At 49.7% G+C, this 15,893-nt stretch overlaps 1 protein-coding gene across 1 annotated transcript in view; it reads right to left on the bottom strand.

Moving 5' to 3' along the window:
- CENPT (centromere protein T) overlaps positions 1 to 13,033 on the bottom strand; it is a 78,610-nt gene extending 65,577 nt beyond the window's left edge. Inside the window, exons 1-7 of the mRNA XM_019505872.1 lie at positions 12,723 to 13,033; positions 12,591 to 12,686; positions 10,894 to 10,987; positions 9,791 to 9,884; positions 8,677 to 8,813; positions 4,259 to 4,292; positions 1,523 to 1,668 (exon numbers count right to left, since the gene is read on the bottom strand). Of these exons, the coding sequence (XP_019361417.1) occupies positions 1,523 to 1,668; positions 4,259 to 4,292; positions 8,677 to 8,813; positions 9,791 to 9,884; positions 10,894 to 10,987; positions 12,591 to 12,686; positions 12,723 to 12,755 (634 nt within the window). The 5' untranslated portion in view covers positions 12,756 to 13,033. The remainder of the gene's footprint in view (positions 1 to 1,522; positions 1,669 to 4,258; positions 4,293 to 8,676; positions 8,814 to 9,790; positions 9,885 to 10,893; positions 10,988 to 12,590; positions 12,687 to 12,722) is intronic.
- Between the last annotated feature and the right edge of the window lie 2,860 nt (positions 13,034 to 15,893).

Below are 15,893 nucleotides of genomic sequence, written 5' to 3'. Positions count from 1 at the left end.
CTACATTTGACCATTTCTGAGTGTGTTGTAGGTTGGACATAAAGACAGGCCCTCAAACTATGGGATTTGTTTCCTCCATTCATCTGACACAGCAAGAACATGGAGGTCATACTCTGAGTGTTACATTCCCTGATCAGCAACTCTTTTAACCTACAGTTCTATTAAACTTAGAATAACGAGACAGACAGACAGACCTGATGCTGCTAAAACTTTTCAAAGTTCACCATACTCTCCTCCAACTGCCCCCTATTCACCATCTGTGACCCAACTGAGCTCATCAGCCACAAGGAAGAGTACACAGCAATCTCTCTCTGGCTTTAAGTTTCTAGCCATTACTTAAAAAAAAAAAAAAGCATATTAAAATACATAATGGTAGCCTTCAAAACAGATTGTCTTGAATGGCAACAGGCGTTAATTAGCCTATTTTAGGGATGCCCTTTTTTATTTGGTCTTTTAGTAAATAATGTTTATATACCACGCAATAGCTAAAATAAGTGCATTTATTTATATGAAACACTGCTTTCCACTCATTTTCTGCTTCTTCATGGTAGATGAAAAGGGAAGCTGGAGAGCTACTAAAAAAAGACTCTAAGAGCCAAAAGGTCAATAGTGCTCCCTGTACAGGTTGAGGAGCAAAACAGAAGGAATATTTTAGGGCTTGCCTATACCTAAAAAGATTTTCCACCATAATTATACTGGATGATCAGTGCAGCAGAGGCAGTTTATACCAGCTAAAGAACACTCTTTGCTGGTATAACTGAATTCACATAAAAGCTTTGGCAGGTAGAACTACCTACCAGTTTGGGGTGCTATTGTTTTTCACTCTGGACACAGCTTTGTTGACAAAAATTTAAATGTAACTCAATCTTTAGTCAAGACTACTTAAAACTCTTTCATTCTGGTCTCAGACATCAGCACTACCTGTGATACTACTAACTGCAATTCATCCATATGATTTCATCAAAAATAAAGAAGTTGAAACTGCTGTGTTGTAGTAGCACCTCAACACTTTCCAGCAGTGTGAAAGCATCATGAATGTGCATTGACCACAGCACAACCACCCTGCAATCCCTGTAAAGAAAAGGGGAACCAGAGGATAAGCTGTTTTGTTGTCAGATAGCAAACTGATAATCACTAGACACTTCAGTTCTCTCCACTTTCTCCCACCGTCCAAGATTTCTTAAGACCCAGTCTTAAGAGGATGATGCAAAAAAAAGGTGAAGCAATTCAAACAACTTCAAGGTCCCAACTCCTATTCTGGTAGTAGTCACTGCTAGTCAATGATCTGGTAGCAATGAGAAGTGAATTCAGACCTTGGAAGCAGGTTAAAACATCACAGATTTTAGATAAAGGGTTTGTGCCATTCTTAAATTTCAGTGTTCAGAATCACTTCCAGGTCACTAAAAATTAAAGTGCCCTGGAAACCCTGTTCAGCACATCCCAGAGATTGGTTTCCAAAGAAGCACCCTATACAGGATGCATTCCCACCCAAACTAGGAGAATAATAACAAGAGAAACTCACCGTCTTTTATCTGTAACAAATTTTGCTCCACGCCTCCTTCAAAAGCATCCACGTTGACAGTTTTGCGATTCTTTGGCCTCCGTAGTAAGCCTCTTTTTTCAATAGTGTTTGGTGGAACTGGGGTAGCAAAAGAAGCTTGTAGGGATCTGAAAAGGGAAAAAGATGATAACAACCCTCTAGAACAGCAGTTTTCAACTCTTTTAATAAGTGTACCCCTGGCAGCCCCCTTTTTAGTAAGTGTACCGGGGGGGGGTGCAGCAGCCAGACGTGGAGCAGGGGTGTGGTGAATGGCAGCAGCGCAGTGTCTGTGCAGCCCTGCTCCTGCATGACAGGGGCTGTGCTCTGTCCCTGCCCGCCCCTGCATACCCCCTGGAACCTTTCAAAGTACCCCCATGGGTACGTTTACCCCAGTTAACAACCCCTGCTCTAAAACAGGGGTGTCAAAAATATGGCAGAGCCACATCATCTGGCCAGCCCCTGGTGCTCGCCTCATGTGGGGCCAGTCCAGCAGCCCCTCCTTACCAAGCTGGATTCACAGTCCCCAACACCTGCTATGGAGTGGGTGCCACATGCAGCACCAGTCCCAGAACTGCAGGAACAAACACTTGATCTGGCACACAGGGGGTGAGGGAAGCTATGGAATGAGTGCTGCATGCCATTGGATTCAGCATGCTGGGAGGTCTGCAGGCCTGATCTGGCCTGCAGGGCCAGATGAATTTAACACTGCTGCTCTAGAACTACTATCTCCTCTTCTCTCCCTAAATTACAGATCTGCTGCTGCTGACCAAGAGTTGAGCCTTAAAGTATTAATTAAGCCCCTTAACTAGATTAGATAACATACACAACAACTCAGAGGAAAACAATGCAACAGTCAAAAAGCTAGGTCATGAAACAACTATATACAACAGCATGGGCAATAATACCCAAGTTGCTCATACTCCTAGTCTACCCATAACTGGTATGCAAGTGAAAGCTTTGAAAGCCCAAGAAGACTGATAGATACTTTTTCCTGTAGGACTCTCTCCTCAACCCATGCCATGATACATAAGGCAGCATTTAGTCATCAAAGTTCAGGGAAGAAGACTATAACAAGAAAAACATATTCCTCTAGGTTGTGCTATGGAAAAACTGTGGTTAGGATTTTGCTTGCCAGGCAATTGGTCTTTTCCCAATTCATCTTTTCACATTTGCTTTACGTATTGGCAACCCATTGAGAAAGAGGATGAAATAGGAAGAGGTCTCTTGCCACGCTCCCACTTTGTATAGGATGGCATGTATTAAGTCAAAATGGTTCACCAACAGAAACTGACATCAAGAGGGGCACCTCTAGAAAGGCACAAGATTCAGTCTAAAACAAAAAAGTGATATATACTCTCCATACGACTGCTGCAGCATAGGAAAACCCCATGATATAAATATTTTCAATGAACTGTACTTTTCACAGATGAAACGGAAGAGAAGGCTAGATCCTTTCATAGTTGTTAGGGACTAGAAGGGACCTTACAGATCATTGGACAATACTCTCCAGTGCACTATCTACCTTTTCTTTTCAACTCAAGCGATACCAAAGACACACTTAGGTAATTTAAATAGCTAGATATTAGTCAGCAAAATGAAGCAAGCTAAAGCAAGGTGAAAATTCTGTAGAGCACTTAAGGCACATGTTTCAGAAGAATCAGAATGGCTATGACCCCTTTTACAGACTCCTACCTAGAGGAGGCTGCATTGCTGATGTGCCTGAAAAAAGATTAAGGTCTTAAAATGTTTAAACACTGAAAAAGAAAGAGGGAAACTACAGGTCTGGTTACAAAACATAGGAGGGGAAAAACAGGAAAAAAAAACCTCAAAGCAAATTCTCAAAAAGTATTAGAAACTGTCCACAAAGTAAAAAAGGATTATAAACTCAAAGCAAGGAATAAGACAGACAACAATGCAAAGCATGGGAATGATACAGAAAGCTGTTCTCAGCTACCCCTGATTCTTTCCATTAAGAATCAGTTGAAATGGGTCATAAAAAAATACTTTTTAAGCAACAAGGATACACAAAATTGAATTATATAGGGGTACAAATGGAACTGGCATGGAAGAGAGAGGGCATAGGAATGATGAAAGAAAAGTGTGGGTGGGGACAATCCCAGGTTCACATTACTGGCATAGCAAAAGGAAGGCAGAACTGTGAAGAGCTTTTAAGGTCTTGAACTAGGCACAGTGAAAGAGAAAGTACTGATTGAAAGATGAACACATGAAGACAGTTCTTCATTACATTATTTATGGATTTTGAGGACAACAACGTAAGAAATTAGTGAGGAAGAGAAGGAGTATGCCATGTAAACTGCAGAGGGTTATAGATGAATGTTAGCAGATGGGAGAAAGTCAGTCATATTTTAGAAATGTAAATAAAACAACTGCAGCAAAATGCAGATCCAGCCTAGGTGTGTGGGGCATAATGAGAAGAAGGAATAAAACCAGAACTTAATCTTTTGTATCCACAATTTCAAGGTAACAGAAGCAGATGTGGTCACCTTCACACTACAACCCCCATATCAAACTGCAAGGCTGCCTTATTATGCAATTCAATTTCTATCACGTATGATTGTCAGAAAGAAAAAAGCGGCCAGGGAGGCACTGGATATAGAAGAACAAACTTTGTACATGCCCATCCATTCTGCTACTCAGAGTTAGGGAAGAATCGGAGCAGTAGTAGTCAAAACAGGCAAAAATTGAGGTTTAACTCACCTTGTCAAAGATTTGTCATCTGACATTGATTGGGCTAGAAAGAAGTGGAAGAGAGAGAGGTCATTGTAATCGAGCATGACATAGCTTATACAGATATTACACTCTAGAAAACAGATCTGCTTTCAACCTTCCAGAGCCATTTATTCTAAAAACAGTGAGTATACCACCTTGTATCTAGGCACCAGTATGGTGCTGGGAGGGGAAGGAAGAATACTTAACAGACATAACAGTGAAGAACACTGGAATTTTATTTTCTTACAAAAATAAAGTGACAAGACAACTTCAGGATTCCTACTCAGAATTCCAGAGTTGCTGATTAACACATTACAGCTTTGAAGGGTAGGGGTGCACCGATAAAGATTTTTTTTGCCGATTATTAACCAGCCATATCACCCGATACTGATCTGATAGCCGACAGCAGCTTGGAGAGCAGCATCTAGCTGGTAAGCCTGGGGGGGAAGGGGCATGGGGAAAGAAAGAGGCATGGGAGAAGATCAAGGTGCCCATGGTGAGGTAGGGGGTGGGGCTGGGGCAAGGGCAGGAATTGCCCAGCCGGGTGGGGCAGGGCCCAGGACAAAACTGTGGGTGGCTCATCCGAGGGGCAGGGCAGATGCACCCACTGCATACCTCCCCAGGGGGAGGCATGGGGAGCATGTGCTCCCCAGATGTGTGCAGGGTAAGGGTGGACCGCCCACTGTCGGCTCAGGGCCAGAGGCTGTTCTGGCCTCTTCCCTGCAAGGGTGCTGGGATGGGCTGCACCTGAGGCAGGACAGGCAGCAGTGCTGGGAGGGAGGGCTGTGGGGAGTTCTGGGGTGGCTATATCCCACCCTGTAGCACCCCCTCCCAGAGCTGCTGCCGCCTGCCCTATCCACAGCCCTGGTCCAGCCTCCCTGCTGGGAAGAGGCCAATGCAGCCACTGGCCCCAACCCCACAGTAGGCAGCCTACCCTCAACCCATACACAAATCAGGGGGCACATGCCCCCCATGCTTTCCCTGGGGGTGCATGCAGCACGGTGGGGAGCTGTCTCCCTTCCCTGCCCCTCCGCACTGCTTGGATGAGCCACCCATGGATCCATCCCGCACCCTGCTTCACTGTGGCTGGGCAGTAACTGCCCCTGACCCTGCCTCAGTCCCACTCCCTGCCTCACCGTGGGGAACTCAATGCCCCACCACCCCACAGACTTACCAGCCAGATACTGTTCTCCAAGCTGCCAGGATGCATTCCTGGCTGTGTGCATGCTGTGGCTGCACGCATGCACACAGCATTTATCGATGGCATTATCAGCTATGCTGGCCGAAAAATGCTGATAATGTCAATTTTCCTTTTAATCGGTGCACCTCTACTGAAAGGGCAATAAAACTTATTTTATATGCACCTTGGTGCTGGCAATTAGGCCTGTGCGAATAGGGAAGTATTCAACTGAATTTGGCTGATTCATAGATTTCATAGACATTAGGGCTGGAAGGGACCTTGGAAGATCATTGAGTCCAGCCCCCCAACCAAAGGGCAGGAAGTCAGCTGGGGTCATAGGATCCCAGCAAGATAAGCATCCAATTTACTCCTGAAGGTGTTCAATGTAGGTGCTTGAACCACCTCCGATGGCAGGCTGTTCCAGACCTTGGGGGCTCAGACAGTAAAGAAATTCTTCCTTATGTCCAGCCTGAAATGGTCTCGCAGTATTTTATGACTGTTCAACCTCGTCATCCCTTGGGGCACTCTGGTGAACAAGTGTTCCCCCAGATCCTGGTGGTCACCCCTGATAAACTTACAGGTGGCCATCAGATCACCCCTGAGCCTGCACTTTTCCAGGCTGAAGAGCCCCATGGCTCTCAGCCTGTCGTCGTAAGGTCTGTTTTCCTGACCTCTGATCATGCGCGTGGCTCTTCTCTGGACTCTCTCAAGCTTCTCCACATCCTTTTTGAATTGTGGAGCCCAAAACTGGACGCAGTACTCCAGCTGCGGCCTCACCAAGGCCAAGTACAAGGGGAGAATGACGTCCCAGGATTTGCTTGAGAAGCATCTATGGATGCAAGCCAGCGTTTTGGTCGCTTTAGTAGCTGCAGCATCGCACTGCAGGCTCACGTTCATCTTGTGGTCAATGATGACCCCCAAGTCTCTTTCTTCCGTAGTGCTAGCCAGATACGAACCACTGTCCCCATTTGATTCGGCTGAATCAGTTTCAGCGCCAATTCAACATCGATCTGGAGATTCAGATCTGCTGGGGAGAGGCAGACACAGCTGGGCGGCTGCAGGTTCTCCCGTGGCTCCTCCAGCTGTGCCTGCCTCTCTCCCCAGGCAGGGGGAGCCGCAGGAGAAGCCTCCATGGCTGCCTGGCACTTAAAAAAAAAAACAACAAATAAACTTCTACACTTCCCAGCAGCAGCAGCAATTGGGGCCTCTGTCTGAGGGCTCATGGCAGAGCCCCCCTGCACAGTGCAGGGCAGGGGGGATTGTCCCCCCTCCCCGCTTGGCACCTGCCTCATAGCGTGGGTGCAGCATGGCTCGGCAGAACACTATGTGCGGTCTGGGAGCTAGGGTGGCTCCAACAGTCACCTGGAGCCCAGCAGCGCTTAGCCCCAGCTCCCAGACAGTGCAGGGAGCTGTGCTACATCTGCACCATGGGCCAGCTGCCGTGTGGGTGCCAGGCAGTGAGGGGTAATCCCTGCTGCACCCCCACTGCATGGGGGTGGGCTCTGCCACAAGCACCCAGAGACCCTGATCCCCACTGGTGCAGCGGGTAAAAAAAAAAAAGCCCTGCATTTAAATTGCTGGGATGCTGGGGCCAGGCAGGGCAGCCATTGAGGAGAAGGGGCTTCGCGGGGAGGACTCTGCCACATGGCTCCAGAGCCTGCACAGCCCCTGCTGCAGCTGGTGAGCATGGGGCTTTTTGTTGTTGTTGTTGATTCCCAGACTGTTATAGCCAGTGGGTGCGGGGCTTTTAAATGCCAGGAGGCTGGGCCGCACAGGGGATGGGGCCCAGGGGAGAGGCAGGTACAGCCAGAGGAGCCATGGGGGAACCTGCAGCCACCCAGCTGTGCCTCTCTCTCCCCGGCTGATCCGAATCTCCAAATCAATTTGGAGGCTTCAGATTCAATTCGTACCTTTTAATGGATCTCCCAATTTGATTTGGATTCAGAGATTCAGCCACCAAATTGGGCCAAATCTCCTCTGGATCAAATCGGTGACCAAAGCTTCGCACAGCCTTACTGGCAATGCCATTTCATTCACTTTAACCCCAAAGTAGTCACAGCCTGCTGAAACTTCAACCTGATCATAACATTCCTTCGTAACCATTTTCCTTCTAAATAAGGAAAAGTCTGGAACTTTTGGAGAAACATTGGACAAATAAACACACTGTAAGCCTTGGTGAAGCAGTTACCAAAACATGTGCCATGCCATACAATCCCAGAAAAAGACAAAGCAAGTTTGGAGTTTTGTCTTTTAGTCATGACTTTTCATACTATAACAGAGCATGAGCATTTTAACTCTCACATTTTAGAAATACATCAGATGGATGCTGGCAAGAACCTGGGCAAATTTGCCTCCCCTTCCTACCTCAGTTAAACCATGTCCAGGCAGCAGGGGCAGTACCATAGTGACTGGGGAGGGTGGGTGGGGGGAAATGGCATGCCAGCTGCCAGCTCCAGGAGTACTTGGTCCCAAACCACCACCTCTGGTTCCACTTCCGGCACTTCCAGGCTCGGTGATTGGCTGCCAGGGGACCCACCCAGCCCCCCTTCTGCCCTGCTGCAGACGGGGGTGGGGAGGCACCGCAAACGTAAGCATTGGCCCCTGGAGACCCACACTACGCCACTGAGCAAGGGGCAGGCACAGAGGAGCAGGGGGCAAGGAGCAGGGATCTGGCCCCTCAGCCCCTGCCACTGCTTTGCCCACCACAGCAATGAGGGGGATGAATTGAAGATGATCTTCCACTAATTAAATTCTATATGTGGAAAATTATAATAAATGTATAGTCTTCCATGTACAGAAAATAATTACTGGTGTGGGTCATATTAAATTTGAAGTCATCTTGGATCTGGGTAAGTATAGTACTTGTAATTTTAGTGGCTTTAGAAGCCTAACCATCTTTATTCTTAATATAAAAAAGATGGCCTTTGACCATACTCCAGTGTCGTTTTTGTACTTCCAACATGCATCAGGGCCTGTTACTGCTATACAAGTTAGTTTAATTGCTGATAATTGATGCTTGTCACCCTGCATCTGCTTAGTAGTAGCCTTAGTCCCATCTACAATAAAAAAGTTGCAAACATTTCCCCACCGGTGCTGAAGAGCATAATGAGAAAAAGACACTCAGCAGTGAACTACTGCAGCTATGAAGTTCAAAAGGAATCTTTTGAAGCTCTTTGAAAATGATGATGTGAAGACTCAAGCAAGGAACCCCCGACTGAGGCCTTACCCAGGTTTTGAGGAAATCGCTCATCCACTGCTCTCTCAAATTCAGAAATGCTCAATTTCTTTTTCTTCCTACTCATGTGAAATGTAATTATAGATGTATCCTCAGAAACAAGGTCTGGCAGCTGTATCTTCATGCTACTAAAACAAAGCAGTGGAACTTTTAGTGCAGGGATCCAGGCTGTGAAGCCATATCCTCTGCCCCCCCACCCCCGGTGCTGGCCCTGGGTCTTGACATTTTCCACAAACAATACCCACGGTCCTTATTTCAACAATGCGCAGGCCCCAAGATGTGCGCCCCACACAGCAGCCACTCCAGAACCTGCACTGTATGCAGCACCTGTGCAGGTCCAGTTCAGGACATCCTCCCCCATCAACACTGGATTCAGTGACCAACCTGGCTGGTCTGGGACTGTGCCACCCACTCTGGGGCACAAGCTATGTGTAGTACAGGTTCTGGAGCAAGTAGTAAAGCCTTGGACTGGCTAAAATGGGATCTGGATCTGGCATGCAGAGCTGGGGAGGGGACAGATCCGTGGGTCTCCCACATGCCAGATACAGCTCCCACCCCACCTGGTCATGTATTTGTGCTATATACAATACCTGCCCCAGACCACCTGGGAAAAGCACTGCATGCACTTCCAGTCCTGGACAGGTCAGAGTTGGCACTGCAGGCCTGCACCCAGTCTACTGCAATGGTGCTCAACCTTTTTGCCTCATGGGCCAGAAGAATGGCACTACTTCCACTCACCGTGCAGGGCTGAGTACTAGGGGCTTGGTGCTGCCCCAACCCAGCCCTGCACACTGGAATTGGGCATCCCATCCAGCACACAGGGCCTGGGGCTCCTCATGGGTCCTGAGATTTGGCACCACACCCATGGGGAGCACTGCAGGCTGAATGAAAAGCTGGATCTGGTCTGTGGTCTGAAGACTGAGCACCTTTGGTGCTCACATCCTAAGAAATCATGCCTCCATATAGCTAAAACTATGTACATTAGACCTTTAAACAGATATTTTTGAAGCATTTGCACAACACATTGGAACTCTGAACTTTCTGCCAGGGGAGGCAAAACACAGCTTTCTCTACAACTTCATGACTCTAATAAAAATGTACTTACGTATTGGAAATCCTTTCTGAGTGGGTTTCTGATCCAGACTCTCGAGGTTCCCAGGGCTCAGATATTTTAGGAACCAGAGGTGAAACCTCTGGCTCTGTAAACAAAACAAAGTACTTCATTACCACAAATGAACCTAGCAAAAGTGGTAAGGTGCGAGTGAAGCAAGAGAAACATGCTTCAGTTCTTTTTCAAAGTGGCAAATAAAAAAATATATTTATTCACCAATTAAGAGTGCAGCAATGGAGTGGAGACAGGGAGAACCATTTAAGATCTGCTCCTCAATGAAAATGAAACCTGTGTTCTCAAAAATATTTTTTTTGCAGAAAGGCATCTTGCTGCTTAGGTTTTATTTAGGGTTACTAAAATTTAAAAAAAACAAATGAGGAAGCAGCTGGTAGCTCATAAATGCCCACCCCAAAGCAGTCATAAGTTGGAAATTTTCATGCAATTCCTATGAAGTAGATGGGGTAAAGCATTCATGATTTACTTGTCCAGTAATTCTGATAACAGGAGAAACAGAAGCAAGATTTTTTTTGCTGTTCTGCAAAGATCAAGCATTTACCTTTGAAAGTCAAAATTTCTTGTATAAGCCTTTCACAGTTGTAATAACCTTAGAGCTAACATTTTGTATAAAAGCATGATCTTTGTAAAAGAAGGTCTGAATTTCTCTCCCCCATCCCCAACAGCGTAAAAATTATGAACATCTCTCTCTTCTCAACTCTTTTAAAATTGCATCTTAGATGGAAGTACATAAGGGGTGTGTATCAGGAACTGGGAGAATGTCTGTTCATCAGGGCATCCCAAGGGAAGACAAAGTCTAACAGTCACAAACTCTGGGAAGACCATTTTAGGCTGGACATAAGAAAAAACTTCTTTACTGTCCATGTCCCCAAAGCCTAGAATAGACTCCTCCCAGAAGTGGTGCAAGCACCTACTCTGGACACTTCCAAGAAACACTTGGATGTCTATCTTGCTGGGATCATTTGCCCCAACTGACTTCCTGCCCTTTGGGCAGGGGGCTAGACCCAATGATCTTGCGATGTCCCTTCCAGCCCTAATGTCTATGAAATGTCTGCTTTTCCAGAGAAGGGGGTTATACTTACGAGTCTGGAAGATTTTTCTGAATAGCAACCTGGGTGTGGCAGTTTCAAGGTCAGGGAACATAGCTGATCTCTGTCTCCTTGAATCAGACTGATGCTTAGTAGAGAAAGTAAAAAGAGAACTACTGTAAGCGTTTACATTTATCAGTAAATTGGAACCTTAAGAGTAACATGCTAAGGACATATTTTCTAGTGATAAGCTTGTAAAACTCCCAGAATCAGAGCTCTTATATTTTGAAAATCACAAAAATACTATACCACAGAATGATTGCCCTGTTTGAGGTAGGAGCAAGAGGCTTTGCCCCAGTGGTCCTTCTACTCTTGGAAACTACAAACAGGGAAGAGGTTGCTCCACCCAATTCCCCAGAGTCCAGTCTGGGGCAAATACAGGGAGTCTTTCCCTGCTGCTCCATTCCCTGCTGGGATCAGGAGTGACTAGGCACATCTCCCCAGCCTTCCGCAGATTACAAATCACCCTGGTCTCAGAAGGCATGGAGGGCATGGGAGAAGAGGTGGCTGTAAAAGGATTTCAACTCCAGTGTCACAGTGGCCAGGAACTGCACCATTGGAGCAACAGCCCAAGTTCCAACTTTTGCTGAGAGACTAGTAGCTTCACCAGCATCACAAGCAGAAGCCCCTTTACTGCAACCTGATCCTAGGTTCTAGGCTTCTGGCTGTGGTGCCAGACTGGCAACAAGTGCCCCAGCAAGAAAAAGGTATGGGGTTCCATGGCAGCAGCCCATGCCCTGGTGAGAGTGGAAAATCTCTGTTACCTGGCCATGGCAGGGCTTTCTATGGCTGTAGACAGTTCCCTGGCTTTCACTGGGAGGCAGACAGCTTCACTGGGGCCAGTGCCTGCTGAGCCAAGTCTTTCGTCCTGGCTTCAGTCACAATAGCAGGGTTTCTGCCAACCATGCTGCTCTCCCCAGGGTGCTGCTGCAGCTGCCATGGCAATCCCCACCACTGCAGCCAGAGTCAAGGCAAAAGTTTGGGGCCAGATGACCCAGGTGACTGGGCCATGTTTGACATCCTTGACATACATTATAAGTTTTTCAGGGTGAAGGCAATCTCTGAGACTGAGTTCTGCTGTGTGAGCACTGCAGTCGCAGTATATTACTGCAGAAGAGAGAGGCAGCAGCGTGAGTGAGCACAAGCCGAGTATCAGAGAGATCTGCTATGGAAAGTCCACTAAAGAGCCATAAATCTCAGAGAAGAAAGCCTTGGAAGAGCTTCAACATCTATTTCAGAACAAGCCAAAAGCCCATGGTGGAGCAGTGTAACCTCACAGACATTCCCCCAACCAGCCTCCGAGCAGCTGTACTTAAACATCTAAACTTGAAAAAGCAACTTAGGCTCCCCAACTGCAAAGAAATCGCCCACACACTGAACTGAGTTAAGCTTTGCCTCCGCACGGACTACCGTTTCTCATCTCATTGCCTGGACTGGCCGTTTCCTCCCTCGTGCCCCCAGATATTAACTACCTCCATCCCAATTCACCTACTCAACCCACTCGCGTTCCCTCTCCTCACCGCGGCCCGCCCCGCCCCGCCGTCCCCGAGTGCGCTTGGCTCCCACCCGCGGTCGGAACCGAGCTGGGTCGGTCCCTGAGGTGGCTCCAGGAGAAGCCGAAACGCCTGGGGAAGTGGCTTCCCAGCCGCGCGGAGCGGGGCGACGGGGCGGCGCTGCGGGCCGACGAGTACCTTCCGCCTGGGCACCGGCCGGGCCCGCTCCTCAGCTGCGTGGCGCGGGGCCGCGGACGGGGACACGCCAGAGTCTTGGCCGGGCCCGGCGGAGGCCCCGCTCCTGGTCCTGCTCCTGGTCCGGGACGCGGCGCTGGTCCTGGGGGCAGCCGCGGGGTCCAGCATGGCTGCGGCTGCAGCGGGCAGAGGCGCCGCCCGCCAAGCGAGGGGCAACAGCGAAACCCGCCGCGCCGCGCGGCCAGGGATGCGGGTGGGAGAAGCCGGGCGGCAGGACACGGCCTCGCCCAGACTGGCCCGCGGGCGCGAGGTGGAGCGAGACAGCCCCGCCAAGGGCCCGTTCCTGCCGCCACGCCCCTAAGCCCGTGTCTCTCCGCTTCAGCCCAACGGCACAGCCGACTCTCCCGCCTGCTGTTTCAAGACAAATCTCGCGAGAAGCGCGGTGCCTGATGGGAAGCGTGGTTCCAAAACCCTTGACCTCCAGTTCCCCGCTGTGGGGTTGTGGTGGAGTTACGGTGCCTGCCTCGCGCATGCGCACTCGGCTAGGAAGAGTTGAAGGCGTGTTGTGCTGTGGGGCTCTCCGGAGCTGCGTGGTCTGGAAGAGGCGGCTCCCGGGGAGCGGGTTCCGTCTGTGGGCATCACACCTCCCTGCTCTGGGGGGAGGCCTGGTTGCCGCGCTGAGCCCCACAGGAATCATCCTATAACTGGGCCTCCCCGCCCCAGTTAAGGGGGGGCCTGGCAGCTTACCCCAGCCTGATGCCTCCTGGGCTTCTGGAGGTTGAGCTTACTTTAGAAAAAGGAAAACAAATGCATTAAGTCTCTGCTCCCTGCATCTTTCCCAGATATGTTAAGGGTCTAGATGACTTAATACAGAGGGTTTCCCTAGGCACTCTGGCCCTCTGCTCCTGCCATCTGAGAAACAGTGGTAGAGCTCTTCAGACCCTGACCTGTCCTGCTCTTTCAGCAATACTCGGAGCACTGAACTAGATCTGTGAAACTTGAAAAACAGCACTGGTAAATGTTCAGAGAGATACTGTTTAGCAGCAGGGATCCAGCTTTTTCCATCTGCTGCAGAAACATGGATTTTCTCCTGTAATGGAGAAAAATGTGGATTTTCTTTTTTAAAGGTGAAAAATCACAGATTTTCTCCTTTAAAATAGAAAAATGGTAGGTTCCCTTTGGAGGCTGGCAGAGTTCCAGCCTACAAGGGGCTGCAGGTAGATGGAGGAGAGCAATCAAGGCAGGGGTACCATGTGAATGTGTGTGCAAGCTCATGCACATGCCAGTCAGGCAGCAGTGGAAAGCAGCTTCTGAAGCTCCCTGCAGGTAAGCTGACCACAAGCCACACAGGTATGGGAGGAGGGGCACAGGCCACACACTGGGAGGGTAGTGGGGGCATGTGCCCCACAAGATTTCTGCACCCACAGTGGGTACAGGGCTGCACTGGGGCTGGATCAGCTCAAGAGGAACTACTTCCACAGCCCAGCATGAGACCCAGCATGGGAGGGAGTGCCATGCTGCCATGGCGAGGCATGGTGGTGCAGAGTTGTGCCCTAACTGCTGCTGGGTGGATGGGGGGCACCTCACCTTGGCAGCCATGGTGGTGTGGTGCAACTGCCAAAATATATAGGTGGAGGCCAATCGAATTCACAGCATAAGTAGAGTGTGGTGGCTCCTGTAATCTTGCATATTCCCCTGCATGGACCTTGTCCTCTCTTCCCCTCTGCTGATTAACAGAGAACCCTGCATCTCCCTCCTGATCAGGGAAGCTGAAACCGTGCTTTTAAACATGTTTTTGCCTCCCCCTTAGTCAGCAGCAAACAGCAGGGCTGTCCAGGGCCCCTCAGCCAATCCATGGCAGGAGGCAAAAAACAGTGCAATATTTAAAACCAGTTTTCACCTCCCCACTGGTCACGAATGAAAGGCAAGGAGGGGGGCTCTCCAACAAAAAGTAGGATGGGAAGCGTGGGGGAATCTGCAAGGTTAAAGGAGCTACAGTGCACCCCACTTCCACCATGAATTTGGTAGGTCTCTACATAAAAGTAAAGGAAGAATAATGCTAACTGAGAAGGCATGTTTTATGCAACAGGGATACAGCTGACCATTTCCCAGCTTCCTCTGCAGGTTCTGGAGTGCAGGGCAGCTTCCCTTCCTTGCAGCCCCTCCCACCAAAGTTTTCCCTACATGAACTTTGAAAAAATGGTAAGATGAGTTTCATTGTCTCTGCCAAAGCAAAGGTTTATCAGTAAACTGGTATTTTTCTCCTTAGCAGCCACCCCTATGAAGCAGCAACCAAGTCATCTATTTTTGGCACGTGCATCATGAGAAGCAACAGCTGGCCAGATTCGGGTTTTAAAGCATTCCTTTTCTAGGAACTCTGTTTTTGTAATAGCACGTACTGTATGCCAATGGGATCCTGGTACGGGGCTGGGTCTTCAAGGTGCTGTAATAATATAGATAAATAATGGCTAGGCACTGATAGCCTTCACAACCTGCCATGGCTTTTCACTGTATGAATCGGAGAAGAGGCACCTGACGCAGCTACTACTAGTAACAGAAGGGACTGAGCGGCTGGGGTAGGAACCTGCCGAACAGATGAGCAGGCCGATGGCCGCAAGGTGCCTGTTTTCACACCAGGGCCCGTCACCTCCCGCCCGGAGCTGACAGCAGCGAACGCGCGTCTCTCAGCAGGTCTGGATTTCCCACGCTCCCGAGCCTACGGAAAGCCGCGCCAATAAGTCCCGAGGCCAGCCCGCCACCGGGCTTGCCTGGGAACCTGGTTCCACCACAGCCGCTTATGTCCGCCGGACGACGTCTGCACCTGCGCAGCGCGCTGCATTGTGGGACTGGCGGCCGCGGTCCCCGACTGGTGGCTGTCCCGTCGCTTTAGAACGGTGCGGGGTGGGTTGTGGGGCTTGTAGTGACGCAGGCCACGCGCCTGCGCGCTGGAGTCCTGAGAGCTGCGCACTTCCGCCGCCCGCTCGACTCCTTCTTGGGTGGGGCGTCCCGGTGCATGGTGGGACAGGAGGCCACGGCACAATACAGCCGCGGAAGCTGCCTTGGAGCCCAGTGCATTGTGGGTACTGTAGTTCCACCGTGCACTTGAGCACCTAGCTGCGCGTTGCTGCCGCCCCCACTTCCGGCCCGCGCCCGCCGCCTTGTGGGCCGGGTAGTTCCGGCGCGGGCGAGCCCGCCCGCGCGGTGCATTGTGGGCCAGGTAGTTCCGGTTCCCCTGAGCGGGCGGCGTTGGCGGCGGCGAAGGCCGCGGTTGGCCTTGTGGGAGCTGTAGTTCGGCGCGGCCCCGCG

The sequence above is a fragment of the Gavialis gangeticus genome, unplaced genomic scaffold (genome assembly GCF_001723915.1).
Source record: "Gavialis gangeticus isolate Ggan-Ray unplaced genomic scaffold, GavGan_comp1, whole genome shotgun sequence".
Taxonomy (NCBI): domain Eukaryota; kingdom Metazoa; phylum Chordata; order Crocodylia; family Gavialidae; genus Gavialis; species Gavialis gangeticus.
The sequence above is the reverse complement of the archived record's forward strand: the minus strand, read 5'-3'. Positions and strand labels throughout refer to the sequence as shown.